We start from the raw sequence: 21,918 nt of genomic DNA, 5'->3' as shown, positions 1-21,918 counted from the left end.
TGATTATACTGTTATTTATGAAATCTTGACATCTGAACATTACTTGTGTTCTGACTGGAAGCTCTATAGTGTGCCCCTTAAATAAGACAAAAAACACACTAAAAGCAAAATCGTTTCTATTTTAATTTTCTAACCTTGTGTAAATAGACAAGCTGATGGATTATTATTACTCAATAAAATATACCACTGTATACCTTAAAGACAAGTCAGCCTGTTTACTCTGCAGTTACAAAATAGTAAGCTTTAAGACGAAATATAGCTGAGATTTAAAGATTAAAAGAATGTTACCAATATAATTGTGCTGTCTTAAAAAGGGTGCTACTATGACTAGAATACAGAAACCAAACCTAAATGCTCAACATTGCTTTTAGCCACAGCTAAAACATATAAACAAAAGTAACAACTGTACAAATCGTCACTGTCAAACAACGTAAAGAACAACAGCCTGATTGACCAATGTCATCTGTAAGGCATTACCTGGGCACAGTGATCTTGGCGTAATGGTTGCCATCCCAGCGAACCTCCAGGCCAAATGGAGTGGTGAGAATAACATACTGTCCAGCTAAGGTTATAGATATCAGTGGAGAGGGGGAGTGTGGTAGTCCAACTCTCAGTCCATTCACCTGAAGGAGGAGCAGAAACAGATGGAGAGAAAAGAAAGTAAATAGAAGTTACTTTTCTTGAATGATGTTTTTTTTTTAGTAACATCCGAGCAAATTAAATATGGCACAGATGGACAAAATGAAAAAAATGATTGATTATGCTTGTAATGCATTGTTAGGAGACATCCAGAGAAATACAGTTACAAACCAGAATGGTTCTGCTCTTCATCATGGTCACAGTGATGTTATCAACAGTCACATACAACTTCCTGAGATACGATACACCAGCAAGTCCTCTCTCCTCATTCTTCCCCTCCACAGAGAACCAAGGGCCTGAAAAACAAAGAACATTAAAACATATTGTACAGTGAACAAGTGTCCAGAGTAGTTCATATAGATACTCACTTAATTTTTACACTAATATAAAAATGTATAATGATACAGCATGTAATCTTTACTAATATTGTATCATATATAACAATATTAATGAACAAATAACACAAACAAATATACACATGAAAAAATATCTATGCCGATATTTTCGATACTACTTACCAGTGTTGTTTCGGCAAGGGCGAGCCAGTGTGTAGGTGCAGGTTCCCATGAAGGTGTAGAATTTTTTATCAAAAGTGGTGTAATGAGGATCACCAGAAATGATGCAGTCCTCATAGCCTGGGGGAAAGTAGAGGACAGATTTACATGTGATGTCTACTTGTACACCAAAACAAGCTGAGGTGGTTTAACAAATCACTCACATTAGAACAAATACAGTTATATTAAATAGAGCACTGACCAACTGGGTAGCATCCTATCTGTCCTCCCTGCACACCACACTGCTGTAGAGGAGGGCATTCAGCAGCACTGCAGGAGACGAATGGAGGATTGCACTTGCACAGCAGATCACAGTCCTTAGTGTAGAACTCCTCTCCAGGCTACAATTAACGGAGAAAGTGCACAAATATTTAATAAAAGAACTGTACACTACACTCTGCAACACACTGTGTTGTAAAACAGACTGTAACTGTTACCTTGTAATACTGTCCATTATGTGTGCAGCCACATGTATCCTGTTTCACACACTTGCCAGCACTGAGTATGTAGCCTGGGTCACATGCACACCCCTCAGAGCAGGGTCCAGTGCACTGGCTGGGTGGGGGAGTAGTACAGGAGGGCTGGCAAGGGGAGACGCAGGGGTCGTAGTGACTGTTGGGTGGGCATTCCAGAGCTGAAGAAGAAAATAAAAAAGGTTAATGGAAAATTCTTAGTTAGTTTAGTGTTACAGATAAAAATCCGAACACAAACTATGAACACTAAACATAAGAATTGAGACTCACGGCAGAAGGTTGTGTTTCTCCAGGGGCCGATGTTGACACCTCGATCCTGGCACTCGTTGGCGTAGGCTTCGATCGCTTCACACAAAGCAGAGTCAGGTCCGCCCAACGCACACAAATCAAACACACAGTTTTTGAAGAAACTCTGCAACAACAGGTAGAGTGAATCAGAACATGCATTATAGGTAAATGTATCTATAGGTCTAAAGTTAAAGCAGCACTAGGTAGGATTTCCTTGATTTTTGATCTTTTTAAAGAAGTAAAATTACAGCTTGAAACTCACTGCAGCGCTCCTTTGAGGTGTAATAGGAGGAATAGCGGTCCTCTCGTGTCTGTGCCGGAGCTCCTCTGAGCTCAAACCAGACTCTGTATGTTTTCTGAGGAGGCCGTGACCAACGCTCGGGGGGACTGCAACCTGCTTTCCGACCTTTAGTTCTAACAGTTATACAAGGACTACTGGTTCATTTTTTACAAACTAACATACAGACATTCTGGCAAAAGCTGAAAAGAGACCGAATATGTCTGTGACAGCCAGAAAACGAGAAAGAGAAACAAATCCGCCTGAAACATTACACTCTACAACTGTATGGGGAGCCCACGAGCACAAAATCTCAATCCTACCTAGTGGAGCTTTAAATGTTCAGGTACATGCAGTGATGTGTGTGATGACCTAGTCTGATTAACTCACATTAGGATTGACTTTAGGATGACACACAGCAAATGGACCTTTGCTGTCCAGTATGATACCACAGTATGCTGGACTCTCATAAAGCTCTTCTTCAGCTTCTGTGCAGTCAGGGCTTGGGTTCACTGGAGACTTGTTGCAGCTAGGAAGAAAATAAAATGAGCAGTCAGTCTTCATCTAAAGAATGGACAGATCTGAGTGAAAAAGATGAATGACTCACTCAGGGTCTGTGTTCCAACTGTTGCCAAAGTCAGTTGCGCTGTTAACCAGATCACCAGCGGGGGTGCGGAAGTCATCCATAGAGTTTCCATTATAGTCTCCACACAGACCACACAGCTTGTCCTGGTAACTGCATGAACACACCAAGACATTACATTAGTGAGACATGGTGTATTAACAGAAGGCAGGCTATGGGAAAGGTACATTTTAGAATACAGTGCTCACTCTTTGATGACTTTGATGTCCATGTAGTGATTTCCATCATAGCGAACAGTCACACCAAAGTTCATGAGCACTGTGTAAAATGTTCCAGATTTGAAGACATCTACTCCAGGAGCAGGAGTCAAAGGAACATTCACATTGGTTCCGTTCAGCTAGGAATAGAAAGAGAACATTACTCAGAATTGTCCTCAAACACAACATTGCTGCAGAAACCAAATATCAATTTCTTTAGCTTATATTTTAGTTCTGTTGATTTCCTCTTACCTGCACTATTCCTCCTTTCAGGATGGACACCTTCACTCCCAGAACGTGGACATGGACAGCGCTCACGTAGCTGATTGTAGGAACGTTGTAACGATTCTCATTTTCAGTGTAAACAGCAAAGTAGGGCACATCTGTGCTGTTGCATGCTTCAGACATCAAGTAGGTGCAGTTGCCCATAAAGTTATAGTTGCGCTTGTCAAAAGTGGTGTAGTGAGGGTCACCCGAGGCAATACAGGTAGAGGTGCCTGCAGACAGAAAACAACAAATGTGAAAATTAATATTATTAACTTGGTATGACTTTGTAACATTTTTTATTTAGCCTATAAAAAATAACTACCATAGATAGAATGGTGTTGTGGGTAATATGGATGCAATTCATGTAAGACAAATAAATCCAGCCATAAAAAGTGAGTCAAAGTACCTTTAGGATAGCAGCCATGGACTCCTCCCACTTCCCGACACTCTTCAGTGGGGTCACAGGAATTGTCCACACAGGTCAGGGTGTAATTGCCAGCACAGCGACACAGCTCAGAGCAGCCATTTCCAAAGACAATCTCTCCAGGCTAAATAACATTAATATAATTATGTTTTTAGAAAGTGAGAGTGAAGTTTCAGTGTTTTATGTAAATCTATATTTGTCAATGGGGTGCTTTATGTACCTCGTAGTAGTTGTTGTTCTCATCCAGACATCCGCACTGCTCAATGGGAACACAGCGTTTGCCTCGGAACACAAAACCTGGTTTGCAGAAACAGCCGCTGATACAAGAGCCAGTGCAGTTGGTGGAGGGTTCTTTACAGCTGGGAATGCAAGCTGGACCACACTCGATGTACTCCGCATTATCAGGACACTTCACTGTTTGAGGAGAAAAGAAAGAATGTAGGAGGATGTTTTCACTGGTTGATTTATTTTTAATAGGAGAATGTAATTGGTTTTACCTGGTGGTGGTGTAGTTGTTGGTTTAGGAGTTGTTGGTTGGGGTGTTGAGGGCTTTGGTGTTGAAGGTTCAGGTGTTGAGGGCTTTGGTGTTGAAGGTCCAGGTGTTGAGGGCTTTGGTGTTGAAGGTTCAGGTGTTGAGGGCTTTGGTGTTGAAGGTCCAGGTGTTGAGGGCTTTGGTGTTGAAGGTCCAGGTGTCGTATGTCCATCTGTATGTAAAAGGTTGATATTAGTCAAAGGTTGACAGCTACTGCCAATGTTGGTAATCCTACTGTGCTTGAAGAAAACTTACAAAATCTATAGGCAGTATTCTAACATTAACAACATAAAAGTGGATATCTAGATTTGTTAAAAAACCTAAACCATAATTACACCTCACATATCTATATAACCCACAAACAAGATGTTAATGAGTGAGTTTAACCAAGTTAGTCATACCAGTGGGTTTGCAGATGTATTCTCCATCTTGCAGTTGGCAGCTCTCGGTAGGCAGGCAGCTGCTGTTGAAGCACTGGATGATTCTCCCACCCAGACACACACACTGCTGCCCACATCCCTCCAGATACCAGCTCTCATTTATCTAAATCAAATGAACACATCACATGAGTAAATAACTGTGATCTTTTGAATAATCATCTCTGTTTCTAAATAATCCAAACATTTGAGAGTGTGTAAGTGTGTTTTGTGTGATTGTGTGACACTCACAGGGTGGTAAGAGCCATTAGGGTCGACACAGCCACAGTCTTTGAGAGGTACACACTTGTTGTTGCTCAGAACAAAGCCGGGGTCACACTCACAGCCTTCAACACACTTCTCTCCACAGCCGAGGGGTCCGCTCACACCTAAACATGTTTCTGGACATGAACTCACACATGTGGAGTAGTGGCTGTTCAGAGGACAAACCAGAGCTGTGGAGAAACAGACCAAGTTGTTAGCGGACTAAAGCTTTTTGTATGATTTTACCTTAGGTAAATTCTATACTATAACAATTAGGAATAAATATAAAGACTTATTATGAAATGCTTTTTAGTGTTTTAAGGGAATTGTAGGTGCATGTATCTGAATAGTTTTTTATGCTAGTGTACTGTTGGTGAGACTCACGGCAGAAGTCTGGCTCCCTCCACTGGTGAACTGGTGCTCCTGCACCGAGGCAAGCATCAGTGTAGGCCTGGAGCTGATCACACAGGGTTTGTATCAGTCCCTGATAGCGACACATGTCAAACACACAGCTCTGGAAGAATGGCGTAGGGTCCACAACCTTTATACAATCCCTATTTATTGAAGTGAGAGGAAAAAAAGTGGGAAGGAGAAATCAAATACAGCACACACGTTCTAAAAAGATAACTGGCAAAAAAAGTAAAGAATAGTATTTTTTTGTTTATCATCTTTTATACATACAATGCAGCTCAAGATGCTGCTCAGAAGGTAAAAAAAGTTAAAACATAAAAAATAAAATCTCATAATACTATAAAATTTATCATAGGAGCGACTGGAATGAATCCACAACTGGTGCAATACATATTTTTTTCAGAAAACATTAATAGATAAGAACAAACAAGAATATTTTATTCAATTTCTAAATCGAATAATGTTAAAGACTTTAAGACCATTGGGCTACTAGTTTAATTACAATTAATGCTTTGTTCTTTTGTGTGCTTACTGTCAAAATCGGGTAACCTTTTAGTACGTTTTCTTTATTGTTCGACTCTCTCACCTGAAAGGCCCACTGGTGTCTGTGATTTTCCCGCATTTCTCTGGTTTAGAGACTTCAGCCTCAAGGCTTGGGTCACATGGAGGTTCAGGTTTGACGGGCTTGCACCTAAAAACACAATGTGAGGAACACAAATCATACACACCTTCTGAAATAAAAATAAAACCATATGATTAACATACGCTTTTTATATGGATTTCTTATTGCATTGGAAAGAAACAAAAAGACTAACGTGTCATCTTCATCTTCATCAGTCTGCCAGCTGTTGCCAAAATCATTTATGTTGCCAGATATGGATCCATCTGGTTTGGTAAAATCATTGTTGGGATTTCCATTGTAATCACCACAGAGGCCACACATCTGCTCATAGTAGGTGCTGTAAGAGAAAAAAAGTAAATATAATATGTAAACAACATGAAAATGATTTAAGAGTTATAAGAAAGAAAACTAACATGTAAACCTTGGACCTTCTAATTTATATGTTTATAGTGTTTGAGGGTATGTAATGGAAAAGTGTAGAAATGCTTATTACTGTAAATGATAAACTTATAACAGAATGTGGCACCTGCTCCATTAAGCAAAGCTCATCTGTGAGAAGTTACCTGGGCACAGTGATCTTGGCATAGTGGTTGCCATCCCAGCGCACCTCCAGTCCAAACGGAGTGGTAAGAATGACGTACTGTCCAGCTAAGGTTATCGAGATCAGTGGGGAGGGCGAGTGTGGTAGTCCTACTCTCAGACCGTTTACCTGGAAGCAGGAGAAGAGATAGATGGACACAGAGACAAATGAATTGAAGATATGTTGTTTATATTAGCAAGTCAATTAAATGCAAAAGATCAAATATCATGTAACATATAAATCAAGGACACTGCAATACATAATTAATAAAAAAAGACACTAACCAAAATGGTTCTGCTCTTCCTCATGGTCACAGTAATGTTATCCACAGTCACATACAATGTCCTGAGATACGATATACCAGCAAGTCCTCTCTCCTCATTCTTCCCCTCCACAGAGAACCAAGGGCCTGCACAACAAGGAACAGGAACACTTATCATTATAGTCTACATACTTAATATACATATAGCCCTCAGCCCATTTTTACATTTAATGCAAAGACCTAAAATAATATAGCAGTGCAATACTGACTACAGCATTACAGCAAATAAACATGCACACAGACATCTTGGACACTACTTACCAGTGTTGTTTCGGCAAGGGCGAGCCATTGTGTAGGTGCAGGTTCCCATGAAGGTGTAGTATCTTTTATCAAAGGTGGTGTAATGGGGATCACCAGAAATTATGCAGTCTTTGTAGTCTGAAGAAAGACAAAAGACAATTAAATGCATAGTATCAAGTTGTACACCAAAACAAACTGCGGTGTTGTAAAAAAAAAAAAAAAAAAAAAAAAGGTAATATTAATAATAGAGTACTGACCAACTGGGTAGCATCCTATCTGTCCTCCCTGCACACCACACTGCTGTAGAGGAGGGCATTCAGCAGCACTGCAGGAGACGAATGGAGGATTGCACTTGCACAGCAGATCACAGTCCTTAGTGTAGAACTCCTCTCCAGGCTACAATTAACAGAGAGAAAGCAGAGCATTAAACAACAAAAAAAAACATTAAAGGAAACATACAAAGCATATATATATATATATATATATATATATACAAAATATTCTGAGTGATCCATAAACATTCACCTTGTAATACTGTCCATTGTGTGTGCAGCCACATGTATCCTGTTTCACACACTTGCCAGCACTGAGTATGTAGCCTGGGTCACATGCACACCCCTCAGAGCAGGGTCCAGTGCACTGGCTGGGTGGGGGAGTAGTACAGGAGGGCTGGCAAGGGGGGACGCAGGGGTCGTAGTGGCTGTTGGGTGGACACTCGAGAGCTAAAAAAGGCAAAGAACAAAGTTAGTGAACTTATTAATTAAATCATTGTCTAAACACCTGTAATTATTGATGAAATTAATAGTGAAAAGAAAAATGTAGGTGTCTCTGAAACTTACGGCAGAAGGTTGTGTTTCTCCACGGGCCGATGTTGACACCTCGATCCTGGCACTCGTTGGCGTAGGCTTCAATCGCTTCACACAAAGCAGAGTCAGGTCCGCCCAACGCACACAAATCAAACACACAGTTTTTGAAGAAACTCTGCAACAACAGGTATTAGAAGGGAATCAGAACATTCATTATAGGTAAATCTTTCTATAGGTCTAAAGTTAAATGTTCAGGTATATGCACTGATGTGTGATGACCTAGTCTGATTAACTCACATTAGGATTGACTTTAGGATGACACACAGCAAATGGACCTTTGCTGTCCAGTATGATACCACAGTATGCTGGACTCTCATAAAGCTCTTCTTCAGCTTCTGTGCAGTCAGGGCTTGGGTCCACTGGAGACTTGTTGCAGCTAGAAGATAAAATAAAATGAGCAGTCAGTCTTCATCTAAAGAATGGACAGATTTGAGAGAAGAAAAATGAATTACTCATGTAATATGCGTATAAAACAAAAAGCCAATGACTCACTCAGGGTCTGTGTTCCAACTGTTGCCAAAGTCAGTTGCGCTGTTAACCAGATCACCAGCGGGGGTGCGGAAGTCATCCAAAGAGTTTCCATTATAGTCTCCACACAGACCACACAGCTTGTCCTGGTAACTGCATGAACACACCAAGACATTACATTAGTGAGACATGATGTATTAACAGAGGACAGGCTATGGTAAAGGTGTAATTTAGAATACAATGCTCACTCTTTGATGACTTTGATGTCCATGTAGTGATTTCCATCATAGCGAACAGTCACACCAAAGTTCATGAGCACTGTATAAAATGTTCCAGATTTGAAGACATCTACTCCAGGAGCAGGAGTCAAAGGAACATTCACATTGGTTCCGTTCAGCTGGGAACAGAAAGAGAACATTACTCAGAATTTTCCTCAAACACAACATTGCTGCAGAATCCAACTGTCATTTTCTTTAGTTTCTATCTTAGTTCTGTTGATTTACTTTTACCTGCACTATTCCTCCTTTCAGGATGGACACTTTCACTCCCAGAACGTGGACATGAACAGCGCTCACGTAGCTGACTGTAGGAACGTTGTAACGATTCTCATTTTCAGTGTAAACAGCAAAGTAGGGCACATCTGTGCTGTTGCATGCTTCAGACATCAAGTAGGTGCAGTTGCCCATAAAGTTATAGTTGCGCTTGTCAAAAGTGGTGTAGTGAGGGTCACCCGAGGCAATACAGGTAGAGGTGCCTGCAGACAGAAAACAACAAATGTGAAAATTAATATTATTAACTTGGTATGACTTTATAACATTTTTATTTCATCCTATAAGAAAAATAACTACCATAGATAGAATGGTGTTGTGGGTAATATGGATGCAATTCATGTAAGACAAATAAATCCAGCCATAGAAAGTGAATCAAAGTACCTTTAGGATAGCAGCCATGGACTCCTCCCACTTCCCGACACTCTTCAGTGGGGTCACAGGAATTGTCCACACAGGTCAGGGTGTAATTGCCAGCACAGCGACACAGCTCAGAGCAGCCATTTCCAAAGACAATCTCTCCAGGCTAAATAACATTAATATAATTATGTTTTTAGAAAGTGAGAGTGAAGTTTCAGTGTTTTATGTAAATCTATATTTGTCAATGGGGTGCTTCATGTACCTCGTAGTAGTTGTTGTTCTCATCCAGACATCCGCACTGCTCAATGGGAACACAGCGTTTGCCTCGGAACACAAAACCTGGTTTGCAGAAGCAGCCGCTGATACAAGAGCCAGTGCAGTTGGTGGAGGGTTCTTTACAGCTGGGAATGCAAGCTGGACCACACTCGATGTACTCCGCATTATCAGGACACTTCACTGTTTGAGGAGAAAAGAAAGAATGTAGGAGGATGTTTTCACTGGTTGATTTATTTTTAATAGGAGAATGTAATTGGTTTTACCTGGTGGTGGTGTAGTTGTTGGTTTAGGAGTTGTTGGTTGGGGTGTTGAGGGCTTTGGTGTTGAAGGTCCAGGTGTTGAGGGCTTTGGTGTTGAAGGTTCAGGTGTTGAGGGCTTTGGTGTTGAAGGTCCAGGTGTTGAGGGCTTTGGTGTTGAAGGTCCAGGTGTTGAGGGCTTTGGTGTTGAAGGTCCAGGTGTTGAGGGCTTTGGTGTTGAGGGTCCAGGTGTCGTATGTCCATCTGTATGTAAAAGGTTGATATTAGTCAAAGGTTGACAGCTACTGCCAATGTTGGTAATCCTACTGTGCTTGAAGAAAACTTACAAAATCTATAGGCAGTATTCTAACATTAACAACATAAAAGTGGATATCTAGATTTGTTAGAAAACCTAAACCATAATTACACCTCACATATCTATATAACCCACAAACAAGATGTTAATGAGTGAGTTTAACTAAGTTAGTCATACCAGTGGGTTTGCAGATGTATTCTCCATCTTGCAGTTGGCAGCTCTCGGTAGGCAGGCAGCTGCTGTTGAAGCACTGGATGATTCTCCCACCCAGACACACACACTGCTGCCCACATCCCTCCAGATACCAGCTCTCATTTATCTAAATCAAATGAACACATTACATGAGTAAATAACTGTGATCTTTTGAATAATCATCTCTGTTTCTAAATAATCCAAACATTTGAGTGTGTGTAAGTGTGTTTTGTGTGATTGTGTGACACTCACAGGGTGGTAAGAGCCATTAGGGTCCACACAGCCACAGTCTTTGAGAGGTACACACTTGTTGTTGCTCAGAACAAAGCCGGGGTCACACTCACAGCCTTCAACACACTTCTCTCCACAGCCGAGGGGTCCGCTCACACCTAAACATGTTTCTGGACATGAACTCACACATGTGGAGTAGTGGCTGTTCAGAGGACAAACCAGAGCTGTGGAGAAACAGACCAAGTTGTTAGCGGACTAAAGCTTTTTGTATGATTTTACCTTAGGTAAATTCTATACTATAACAATTAGGAATAAATATAAAGACTTATTATGAAATGCTTTTTAGTGTTTTAAGGGAATTGTAGGTGCATGTATCTGAATAGTTTTTTATGCTAGTGTACTGTTGGTGAGACTCACGGCAGAAGTCTGGCTCCCTCCACTGGTGAACTGGTGCTCCTGCACCGAGGCAAGCATCAGTGTAGGCCTGGAGCTGATCACACAGGGTTTGTATCAGTCCCTGATAGCGACACATGTCAAACACACAGCTCTGGAAGAATGGCGTAGGGTCCACAACCTTTATACAATCCCTATTTATTGAAGTGAGAGGAAAAAAAGTGGGAAGGAGAAATCAAATACAGCACACACATTCTAAAAAGATAACTGGCAAAAAAAGTAAAGAATAGTATTTTTTTGTTTATCATCTTTTATACATACAATGCAGCTCAAGATGCTGCTCAGAAGGTAAAAAAAGTTAAAACATAAAAAATAAAATCTCATAATACTATAAAATTTATCATAGGAGCGACTGGAATGAATCCACAACTGGTGCAATACATATTTTTTTCAGAAAACATTAATAGATAAGAACAAACAAGAATATTTTATTCAATTTCTAAATCGAATAATGTTAAAGACTTTAAGACCATTGGGCTACTAGTTTAATTACAATTAATGCTTTGTTCTTTTGTGTGCTTACTGTCAAAATCGGGTAACCTTTTAGTATGTTTTCTTTATTGTTCGACTCTCTCACCTGAAAGGCCCACTGGTGTCTGTGATTTTCCCGCATTTCTCTGGTTTAGAGACTTCAGCCTCAAGGCTTGGGTCACATGGAGGTTCAGGTTTGACGGGCTTGCACCTAAAAACACAATGTGAGGAACACAAATCATACACACCTTCTGAAATAAAAATAAAACCATATGATTAACATACGCTTTTTATATGGATTTCTTATTGCATTGGAAAGAAACAAAAAGACTAACGTGTCATCTTCATCTTCATCAGTCTGCCAGCTGTTGCCAAAATCATTTATGTTGCCAGATATGGATCCATCTGGTTTGGTAAAATCATTGTTGGGATTTCCATTGTAATCACCACAGAGGCCACACATCTGCTCATAGTAGGTGCTGTAAGAGAAAAAAAGTAAATATAATATGTAAACAACATGAAAATGATTTAAGAGTTATAAGAAAGAAAACTAACATGTAAACCTTGGACCTTCTAATTTATATGTTTATAGTGTTTGAGGGTATGTAATGGAAAAGTGTAGAAATGCTTATTACTGTAAATGATAAACTTATAACAGAATGTGGCACCTGCTCCATTAAGCAAAGCTCATCTGTGAGAAGTTACCTGGGCACAGTGATCTTGGCATAGTGGTTGCCATCCCAGCGCACCTCCAGTCCAAACGGAGTGGTAAGAATGACGTACTGTCCAGCTAAGGTTATCGAGATCAGAGGGGAGGGCGAGTGTGGTAGTCCTACTCTCAGACCGTTTACCTGGAAGCAGGAGAAGAGATAGATGGACACAGAGACAAATGAATTGAAGATATGTTGTTTATATTAGCAAGTCAATTAAATGCAAAAGATCAAATATCATGTAACATATAAATCAAGGACACTGCAATACATAATTAATAAAAAAAGACACTAACCAAAATGGTTCTGCTCTTCCTCATGGTCACAGTAATGTTATCCACAGTCACATACAATGTCCTGAGATACGATATACCAGCAAGTCCTCTCTCCTCATTCTTCCCCTCCACAGAGAACCAAGGGCCTGCACAACAAGGAACAGGAACACTTATCATTATAGTCTACATACTTAATATACATATAGCCCTCAGCCCATTTTTACATTTAATGCAAAGACCTAAAATAATATAGCAGTGCAATACTGACTACAGCATTACAGCAAATAAACATGCACACAGACATCTTGGACACTACTTACCAGTGTTGTTTCGGCAAGGGCGAGCCACTGTGTAGGTGCAGGTTCCCATGAAGGTGTAGTATCTTTTATCAAAGGTGGTGTAATGGGGATCACCAGAAATTATGCAGTCTTTGTAGTCTGAAGAAAGACAAAAGACAATTAAATGCATAGTATCAAGTTGTACACCAAAACAAACTGCGGTGTTGTAAAAAAAAAAAAAAAAAAAAAAAAGGTAATATTAATAATAGAGTACTGACCAACTGGGTAGCATCCTATCTGTCCTCCCTGCACACCACACTGCTGTAGAGGAGGGCATTCAGCAGCACTGCAGGAGACGAATGGAGGATTGCACTTGCACAGCAGATCACAGTCCTTAGTGTAGAACTCCTCTCCAGGCTACAATTAACAGAGAGAAAGCAGAGCATTAAACAACAAAAAAAAAACATTAAAGGAAACATACAAAGCATATATATATATATATATATATATATATATATATATATATATACAAAATATTCTGAGTGATCCATAAACATTCACCTTGTAATACTGTCCATTGTGTGTGCAGCCACATGTATCCTGTTTCACACACTTGCCAGCACTGAGTATGTAGCCTGGGTCACATGCACACCCCTCAGAGCAGGGTCCAGTGCACTGGCTGGGTGGGGGAGTAGTACAGGAGGGCTGGCAAGGGGGGACGCAGGGGTCGTAGTGGCTGTTGGGTGGACACTCGAGAGCTAAAAAAGGCAAAGAACAAAGTTAGTGAACTTATTAATTAAATCATTGTCTAAACACCTGTAATTATTGATGAAATTAATAGTGAAAAGAAAAATGTAGGTGTCTCTGAAACTTACGGCAGAAGGTTGTGTTTCTCCACGGGCCGATGTTGACACCTCGGTCCTGGCACTCGTTGGCGTAGGCTTCAATCGCTTCACACAAAGCAGAGTCAGGTCCGCCCAACGCACACAAATCAAACACACAGTTTTTGAAGAAACTCTGCAACAACAGGTATTAGAAGGGAATCAGAACATTCATTATAGGTAAATCTTTCTATAGGTCTAAAGTTAAATGTTCAGGTATATGCACTGATGTGTGATGACCTAGTCTGATTAACTCACATTAGGATTGACTTTAGGATGACACACAGCAAATGGACCTTTGCTGTCCAGTATGATACCACAGTATGCTGGACTCTCATAAAGCTCTTCTTCAGCTTCTGTGCAGTCAGGGCTTGGGTCCACTGGAGACTTGTTGCAGCTAGAAGATAAAATAAAATGAGCAGTCAGTCTTCATCTAAAGAATGGACAGATTTGAGAGAAGAAAAATGAATTAAATCAAATCAAATCAAATCAAATTTATTTGTATAGCGCTTTTTACAACAGGTGTTGGCACAAAGCAGCTTTACAGAAACATGATTACAGGACAAAGAATCAGGCAAAACATTACACATAGAAAATACAGAATACAGAACCCCCAGTGAGCGCGGAGGCAAGGAAAAACTCCCTCAGAGCTGCAGGAGGAGGAAGAAACCTTGGGAGGACCAAGACTCACATTAAAGGGGGGACCATCCTACCACTGGTCAAACGGCTTTTAAATAGAAATTTAAAAAGTCTTTTATACATCTATCTATGTATAAACTCATGTAATATGCGTATAAAACAAAAAGCCAATGACTCACTCAGGGTCTGTGTTCCAACTGTTGCCAAAGTCAGTTGCGCTGTTAACCAGATCACCAGCGGGGGTGCGGAAGTCATCCATAGAGTTTCCATTATAGTCTCCACACAGACCACACAGCTTGTCCTGGTAACTGCATGAACACACCAAGACATTACATTAGTGAGACATGATGTATTAACAGAGGACAGGCTATGGTAAAGGTGTAATTTAGAATACAATGCTCACTCTTTGATGACTTTGATGTCCATGTAGTGATTTCCATCATAGCGAACAGTCACACCAAAGTTCATGAGCACTGTATAAAATGTTCCAGATTTGAAGACATCTACTCCAGGAGCAGGAGTCAAAGGAACATTCACATTGGTTCCGTTCAGCTGGGAATAGAAAGAGAACATTACTCAGGATTTTCCTCAAACACAACATTGCTGCAGAATCCAACTGTCATTTTCTTTAGTTTCTATCTTAGTTCTGTTGATTTGCTTTTACCTGCACAATTCCTCCTTTCAGGATGGACACTTTCACTCCCAGAACGTGGACATGAACAGCGCTCACGTAGCTGATTGTAGGAACGTTGTAACGATTCTCATTTTCAGTGTAAACAGCAAAGTAGGGCACATCTGTGCTGTTGCATGCTTCAGACATCAAGTAGGTGCAGTTGCCCATAAAGTTATAGTTGCGCTTGTCAAAAGTGGTGTAGTGAGGGTCACCCGAGGCAATACAGGTAGAGGTGCCTGCAGACAGAAAACAACAAATGTAAAAAGACTGACTGACGATTACTAACTTAGTATGATTTGGTAACATTTTTAATTCATCCTATAAAAAAACTACCATAGATAGAATGGTGTTGTGGGTAATATGGATGCAATTCATGTAAGACCAATAAATGCAGCCATAGAAAGTGAATCAAAGTACCTTTAGGATAGCAGCCATGGACTCCTCCTACTTCCCGACACTCTTCAGTGGGGTCACAGGAATTGTCCACACAGGTCAGGGTGTAATTGCCAGCACAGCGACACAGCTCAGAGCAGCCATTTCCAAAGACAATCTCTCCAGGCTAAATAACATTAATATAATTATGTTTTTAGAAAGTGAGAGTGAAGTTTCAGTGTTTTATGTACAGTTGTGGTCAAAAGTTTACATACACTTGTAAAAAAACATAATGTTATGGCTGTCTTGAGTTTTCAATAAGTTCTACAACTCTTATTTTTCTGTGATAGAGTGATCGGAACACATACATGTTTGTCACAAAAAACAGTCATAAAATTTGGTTCTTTCATAAATTTATTATGGGTCTGCTGAAAATGTCACCAAATCTGCTGGGTCAAAAATATACATACAGCAACATTAGTATTTGGTTACATGTCCCTTGGCCATTTTCACGGCAACTAGCTTTTGGTAGCCATCCACAAGCTCCTGGCAAGCTTCAGGTCGAATGTTTGACCACTCTTCTTGACAGAATTGGTGCAGTTCAGCTAAATGTGATGGTTTTCTTGCATGAACCCGTTTCTTTAGCACTGTCCACATGTTCTCAATGGGGTTTAAGTCAGGACTTTGGGAAGGCCATTCTAAAACCTTAATTCTAGCCTGGTTTAGCCATTCCTTTACCACTTTTGATGTGTGTTTTGGGTCATTGTCTTGTTGGAACACCCAACTGCGCCCAAGACCCAACCTTCGGGCTGATGGTTTTAAGTTTTCCTGCAGAATTTGGAGGTAATCCTCCTTCTTCATTATCCCATTTACTTTCTGCAAAGAACCAGTTCCACTGGCAGCAAAACATCCCCAGAGCATAATACTACCACCACCATGCTTGACAGTAGGCATGGTGTTCCTGGGATTAAAGGCCTCACCTTTTCTCCTCCAAACATATTGCTGGGTGTTGTGGCCAAACAGCTCAATTTTTGTTTCGTCTGACCAGAGAACTTTCCTCCAGAAGGTTTTATCTTTGTCCATGTGATCAGCAGCAAACTTCAGCCGAGTCTTAAGGTGCCTTTTCTGGAGCAAGGGCTTCTTTCTTGCACGGCAGCCTCTCAGTCCATGGCGATGTAAAACACGCTTGACTGTGGAGACTGACACCTGTGTTCCATCAGCTTCCAAATCCTTGCAGACCTGCTTCTTGGTGATTCTTGGTTGACTCTTGACCATCCTGACCAATCTCCTCTCGGCAGCATGTGATAGCTTGCGTTTTCTTCCTGATCGTGGCAGTGACACAACTGTTCCATGCACTTTATACTTGCGTATAATTGTCTGCACAGTTGCTCTTGGGACCTGTAGCTGCTTTGAAATGGCTCCAAGTGACTTCCCTGACTTGTTCAAGTCAATAATTCGCTTTTTCAGATCCACACTGAGTTCCTTTGACTTTCCCATTGTAGCTTTTGTAGCTGAGTCTAATCACTGGGTCAAATGAGCCCTATTTAAATGGGCTCATGAGAAGTCAACAGCTGTAGTCAATCAGAATCACTTACAAGAAGTGAAGAGGCCATGACATGAAGCTAATTTGATTGACACAACTCGCTACATCACCAAAATTGACAAATTTTGTTGCTGTATGTATATTTTTGACCCAGCAGATTTGGTGACATTTTCAGCAGACCCATAATAAATTTATGAAAGAACCAAATTTTATGACTGTTTTTTGTGACAAACATGTATGTGTTCCGATCACTCTATCACAGAAAAATAAGAGTTGTAGAACTTATTGAAAACTCAAGACAGCCATAACATTATGTTTTTTTACAAGTGTATGTAAACTTTTGACCACAACTGTAAATCTATATTTGTCAATGTGGTGCTTCATGTACCTCGTAGTAGTTGTTGTTCTCATCCAGACATCCGCACTGCTCAATGGGAACACAGCGTTTGCCTCGGAACACAAAACCTGGTTTGCAGAAGCAGCCGCTGATACAAGAGCCAGTGCAGTTGGTGGAGGGTTCTTTACAGCTGGGAATGCAAGCTGGACCACACTCGATGTACTCCGCATTATCAGGACACTTCACTGTTTGAGGAGAAAAGGAAGAATGTAGGAGGATGTTTTCAAGGTTTGATTTATTTTTTATAGGAGAATGTACTTGGTTTTACCTGGTGGTGGTGTAGTTGTTGGTTTAGGAGTTGTTGGTTGGGGTGTTGAGGGCTTTGGTGTTGAAGGTTCAGGTGTTGAGGGCTTTGGAGTTGAAGGTTCAGGTGTAGTTGGTTTAGGAGTTGTTGGTTCAGGTGTTGAGGGCTTTGGTGTTGATGGGCTAGGTGTGATGGGTTTTGGTGTTGTAGGCTGAGGTGTGGATGGCTGTGGAGTTGAGGGTACTGTGGGCTTTACAGTTGTTGGCATCACAGCTAAAATGAAAAGATAACACATTAATAACATAAATTATTAAATGTATTAAGAATAGTCTATACTATAAATAAACTCTACAAAAAAAGCTTTACCTTCACAAGCTGTGATACAGACACTGTCAATAGCAATGTCTGTCTCATCTGTTTCTCCATACACACCAACAATCACAAACTGAAACAAAAAATATTATCATGAATCAGGGCTGAATGTGTAACAAAACATTGGTTCCTTTTGATAGACTCTTATTCTAATCTCAGTTGTCATTAAACACTCATAAGAAAAATGATTAGTTAGACAGTTTTCCAACTAACAATCATATATTATTATTAGTAACTAGCTTGTTAGCACAATTGTGTTATTTGTGTCTTATTTCTTGCATAAAGCACGATCAAACAAGATGAAAATAAAAATAAGATCTGTTGTTCCATATGAACAAATCATCCCCATAATGTAGATATTTTATACCACACACACAACCAACCTCCATAAACTCTCAAACATTCAAAAGACATTGGACAAAATCCATTAGCAAAAGAAATCAATAAGCAAATTGCATACTTGAACATTTCCTGCGCCAACATGACGAATGTCTGCTGGTTTCCAACCCTTGCCTTGGTTTCCTCTAAGACTGAAAACAGGAGATCCCAGGGCTCCACCTGAGGATTGTCAAAAATTCATTTTTGAACCTATTATGGAATACTTACTAATTACTTTTCTGATTCATTAAGTTGTTAAGCACGTACTGCTTTTATGTAATATTAGACCGTATTACAGTCATTGTCAATGTCTTTAAAGACACAAGTAATAAAAAAAAAATGTAGACTAGGTCCTGCTCTTAGAACTTGGACTAAAACCTAGTTTGACTATTGTATTTTGAGAGGGGGTTCTTACCATTGCCAACCACATGCACATTAAGCTCCATTTCTGATGCAGTGCCAAACATGTAATAATGGAAACTCAGCTGAAGGCAAGATGAAGATGCTGTGGATGGACTCCACAGTTCAGCTGAGGCCCCTGGAACACTAGAGAAGGAATCCAGCAACAAGTACATGCCCACTGTGTACAGAAAAATGTAGAGGCAAATAAAAATAAATTAAAATGCACTAAATTGCATTTTGTTTTACCTCTAATACTTCACAAAACCACAAAATGGTTCTTGGCTTTTTTCAGCTACAAATTAGTAATCGTTAGAGTGTAATAAAAGTCACAAAGCATTTGGCTTTGTCTAAATGAATCTGTCAAAAAAAAAAAAAAACTTTTATTTTAAATATTTTTAATACAGAGAGAAAAAAAGCTATGAAAAAGTACATGACTTACAGCCTGGTTTGGAGAAATCGTCATCAGGACCTGTTCCAGGTGTTTCAGTGGGCCCATTCCAGAACTCCCAGCCCATTATTGATGAATCGGATACCCTAGTGGTCCAGCCGCAGAGGTTATCCATCTCATCAAAATCACAACCACTAATACAGCCTGTGTAATCAGAAGATAAGACCTGCATCAGTTTCAAAATCTTTTATTTTTGATAATTTAATGAAAAAGTGAAATTAAAACTTTAATATAAATAATATACCAGGGCAGGCTCCCTCGGTAATGTCAATGTTGTCCAGGGCTGAATCACATGATGGGCTGAACCCACGCATTGCTTCAAACACAATCTGAGACACAGGACAGACTAAATATGAGTTCACTGGAACAATGCAATGTGAACACTATGAGAAAAGTAATTTTTATTTTATTTTCAGTATATAAGGACAGAATATCAACCTTTACCAAAATAAATAACACAAGCATTCAATACAGCATAAGTTCAAAATATGACAGCATAGTGGGAGATTGTAAAATCATTAATCATCCGGTGTCAGGAATATGTAATTAAAGGCATTACCATCCACAATGGACAGTATATTGAGTGGCAATGATCGAAATTTGTGGCAACTGTATTTTGTTTCATGATTATTTTGTGTCATGATTCCTATACATAATTAGAAATAAATATAAAAATACAGAATAGAGATCTGAATATTGAAGCAGGGAAGAGAAGCACAGCATCTTTAAACTGAAAACAACTGGAATACTCACTTCAACAGGCTGTCCGGCTGGTTTATCCACAGTAATAGCTGCCCCGAGCCATGACGGACTTTGGATGCCAACTTTCTGCCATAGTGTTTCCTCTGTGGTAGGTCGCTTGACCAGCACAGTCAAGGTGTTGCTGGTGTCGGAACCATACATGAAGTAGTTAAACTGTACACAGATCTTAGCTGGTGCAGTGTTAATCACAGGACTGAGTAAACGGGCTTTCTTTCCATTAGCTACGTTATCAGCCTCATGGTAAATGTAATAGCCGGCTGGAGAAGACAGAAACAGGGGTTGATTTAACAAAACATATTATATTGATGATATATATGTATGATATAAATGATATGCTGATATTCCAAACTTTGCTGATGTGCTAGAATACAATAAAAAATTAATGATTTTATATAGAAGACATCTTTCTGCTTTGAGCTCCATGACACAAGCCTCTGACCACTGGACTTACTTCCATCAGGGTAATCTCCACTGGGTCCAGTGCCAGGTGTTGGGGTGGGGCCCTTATGGCGAATCCAATCACTGTCATCTGCGCTGTCTTGCCTGAAGCTACAGAAGGGCTGTGCATCATTGTTGAAGTCACAGAACGCTATGACGGCTGTTTTAAAGAGTGATAGTGAGGGTTAAGATATGTCATTTTTTTGGTGTTTTTAATGAACTACAAAACTTTGAAACATTGAAATTTAGCACTCTTATTTGCCACAATATATGACTATAATCAATATTATCTATATAAGATTACTGCCTTATCTGTATACTCTCATAAAAAGAATAAACAAATACTTCCTTTATTTCTTTCTCTTGGGACATTTCCAAAGATTCTTTGTTAATGCATTTTAAATGGACATAGAACAGAGATAAGATTTATACAACCTACTGTACTCCACCCTTTTACAACTGGGCAATATGTCCCAAGCTGTTGTACAGAAATTGTGAGTATGTAAGCATTTGTGTGGTGATAAAAGCATGTTGAGGATGGATAAGAGGTTTGAAAGTATAACTAACATAAGGGTAAAGTTCTCATAGAAAGGATCTCTTTGGAAGTACAGGTTATTATGAGGCAATGGGGCATTACAAAACGTACTATAATTGTGGCAACATTTTTAACAAAATAGTAAAACTTACCAGCGTCACGTTCTGTTAAATGAGATCTATGGAAACAAAATGTAGAATATCGTAACATAACTTAGGTAACATGGTAAAAAAAACATTTTGTATTGTTGTATAAAAAACATTTATAAAAAAGTGTGTAGTTAAAAAACAGTTTAAATGGGAACTGCACTCAAAATTTACTGAAGCTTCCTGTTTTTCTTAGTTTTGATTAATAATCCACAAAATGTTTTATTTTACCAAAATCTTAATTGATTTAAAAAGGGACACCCACACTGCATTTCTTTCTATATTACAGAACACATAACAGATGTGCCCTAATTATTAGTCTCTATACTCAAGTGCAATTGGGGAACGATATTTACATATTTAACATTTTTCTTTTAATTATAATACTTGGTCTTATTTTGCAATCTTAATAAAATGTTAAATTAAAAGTTAAATTAAGCATGTAAGGTATTGTGTAAACTGAAAACTGAAACATTCATATCAGTTACTATAAATTAATCATAATTCCTTTATCAAACAAAGCAGTTCGGGAAACTCACCTTTCGTCAGTGTTTTCTACAGTACAGCTGCCACTTATCCATGTTAAAATTAATATTAGTTTTAGATGACCCATAGCTAACTAAAACAGTTAGCTTGACTGAGACAGATTTGATGTGGCAACGAGAATTTATAAAGGGTGGTCTGCGCTTCAGGGAAGGAGGAGGAGCATTTTAGTGTCTTCCCTATTTTCTCTGTATTATTTTGCATGGATTATTGCCAAACCAATTGAGTGAATCAGTAACTGTTTGTGATAGGACTAGGGTGTGTGTCATTTGTCTTGGTGGAGCCTCCGACAGAAGAGACCTAGAGAAGGGTGTGT

At 39.6% G+C, this 21,918-nt stretch overlaps 1 protein-coding gene across 50 annotated transcripts in view; it reads right to left on the bottom strand.

The window, feature by feature from the left end:
- zanl (zonadhesin, like) overlaps window positions 1-21,693 on the bottom strand; it is a 42,920-nt gene extending 21,227 nt beyond the window's left edge. For 3 of the 50 annotated variants that reach the window (XM_049482245.1, XM_049482255.1, XM_049482249.1), the window contains exons 1-58: window positions 21,599-21,692; window positions 21,066-21,091; window positions 20,392-20,538; window positions 19,932-20,197; window positions 19,423-19,507; window positions 19,170-19,322; window positions 18,744-18,908; window positions 18,411-18,508; window positions 17,945-18,023; window positions 17,603-17,851; window positions 17,326-17,519; window positions 15,440-15,581; window positions 15,014-15,258; window positions 14,753-14,901; window positions 14,529-14,657; window positions 13,969-14,107; window positions 13,705-13,846; window positions 13,391-13,587; window positions 13,108-13,246; window positions 12,872-12,988; window positions 12,573-12,697; window positions 12,272-12,417; window positions 11,902-12,045; window positions 11,673-11,777; window positions 11,060-11,229; window positions 10,664-10,866; window positions 10,397-10,538; window positions 9,931-10,167; window positions 9,654-9,847; window positions 9,416-9,557; window positions 8,993-9,237; window positions 8,732-8,880; window positions 8,508-8,636; window positions 8,253-8,391; window positions 7,989-8,130; window positions 7,675-7,871; window positions 7,407-7,545; window positions 7,171-7,287; window positions 6,872-6,996; window positions 6,571-6,716; window positions 6,201-6,344; window positions 5,972-6,076; window positions 5,359-5,528; window positions 4,963-5,165; window positions 4,696-4,837; window positions 4,260-4,466; window positions 3,983-4,176; window positions 3,745-3,886; window positions 3,324-3,568; window positions 3,063-3,211; window positions 2,839-2,967; window positions 2,622-2,760; window positions 1,937-2,078; window positions 1,631-1,827; window positions 1,396-1,534; window positions 1,158-1,274; window positions 811-935; window positions 478-623 (exon numbers count right to left, since the gene is read on the bottom strand). In XM_049482245.1, the coding sequence (XP_049338202.1) occupies window positions 478-623; window positions 811-935; window positions 1,158-1,274; window positions 1,396-1,534; window positions 1,631-1,827; window positions 1,937-2,078; window positions 2,622-2,760; window positions 2,839-2,967; window positions 3,063-3,211; window positions 3,324-3,568; window positions 3,745-3,886; window positions 3,983-4,176; window positions 4,260-4,466; window positions 4,696-4,837; window positions 4,963-5,165; window positions 5,359-5,528; window positions 5,972-6,076; window positions 6,201-6,344; window positions 6,571-6,716; window positions 6,872-6,996; window positions 7,171-7,287; window positions 7,407-7,545; window positions 7,675-7,871; window positions 7,989-8,130; window positions 8,253-8,391; window positions 8,508-8,636; window positions 8,732-8,880; window positions 8,993-9,237; window positions 9,416-9,557; window positions 9,654-9,847; window positions 9,931-10,167; window positions 10,397-10,538; window positions 10,664-10,866; window positions 11,060-11,229; window positions 11,673-11,777; window positions 11,902-12,045; window positions 12,272-12,417; window positions 12,573-12,697; window positions 12,872-12,988; window positions 13,108-13,246; window positions 13,391-13,587; window positions 13,705-13,846; window positions 13,969-14,107; window positions 14,529-14,657; window positions 14,753-14,901; window positions 15,014-15,258; window positions 15,440-15,581; window positions 17,326-17,519; window positions 17,603-17,851; window positions 17,945-18,023; window positions 18,411-18,508; window positions 18,744-18,908; window positions 19,170-19,322; window positions 19,423-19,507; window positions 19,932-20,197; window positions 20,392-20,538; window positions 21,066-21,091; window positions 21,599-21,672 (8,906 nt within the window). In that variant the 5' untranslated portion in view covers window positions 21,673-21,692. Of the gene's footprint in view, window positions 1-477; window positions 624-810; window positions 936-1,157; window positions 1,275-1,395; window positions 1,535-1,630; window positions 1,828-1,936; window positions 2,079-2,621; window positions 2,761-2,838; window positions 2,968-3,062; window positions 3,212-3,323; window positions 3,569-3,744; window positions 3,887-3,982; window positions 4,177-4,259; window positions 4,467-4,695; window positions 4,838-4,962; window positions 5,166-5,358; window positions 5,529-5,971; window positions 6,077-6,200; window positions 6,345-6,570; window positions 6,717-6,871; window positions 6,997-7,170; window positions 7,288-7,406; window positions 7,546-7,674; window positions 7,872-7,988; window positions 8,131-8,252; window positions 8,392-8,507; window positions 8,637-8,731; window positions 8,881-8,992; window positions 9,238-9,415; window positions 9,558-9,653; window positions 9,848-9,930; window positions 10,168-10,396; window positions 10,539-10,663; window positions 10,867-11,059; window positions 11,230-11,672; window positions 11,778-11,901; window positions 12,046-12,271; window positions 12,418-12,572; window positions 12,698-12,871; window positions 12,989-13,107; window positions 13,247-13,390; window positions 13,588-13,704; window positions 13,847-13,968; window positions 14,108-14,528; window positions 14,658-14,752; window positions 14,902-15,013; window positions 15,259-15,439; window positions 15,582-17,325; window positions 17,520-17,602; window positions 17,852-17,944; window positions 18,024-18,410; window positions 18,509-18,743; window positions 18,909-19,169; window positions 19,323-19,422; window positions 19,508-19,931; window positions 20,198-20,391; window positions 20,539-21,065; window positions 21,092-21,598 lie in introns of all 50 variants that reach the window. The other 47 variants (XM_049482257.1, XM_049482256.1, XM_049482248.1 and 44 more) reach the window with 46 other exon arrangements.
- Between the last annotated feature and the right edge of the window lie 225 nt (window positions 21,694-21,918).

The sequence above is a fragment of the Astyanax mexicanus genome, chromosome 8, assembly GCF_023375975.1.
Source record: "Astyanax mexicanus isolate ESR-SI-001 chromosome 8, AstMex3_surface, whole genome shotgun sequence".
Classification (NCBI taxonomy): domain Eukaryota; kingdom Metazoa; phylum Chordata; class Actinopteri; order Characiformes; family Acestrorhamphidae; genus Astyanax; species Astyanax mexicanus.
Note: the sequence above shows the minus strand (reverse complement) of the source record. Positions and strands in the feature narration are given on the sequence as shown.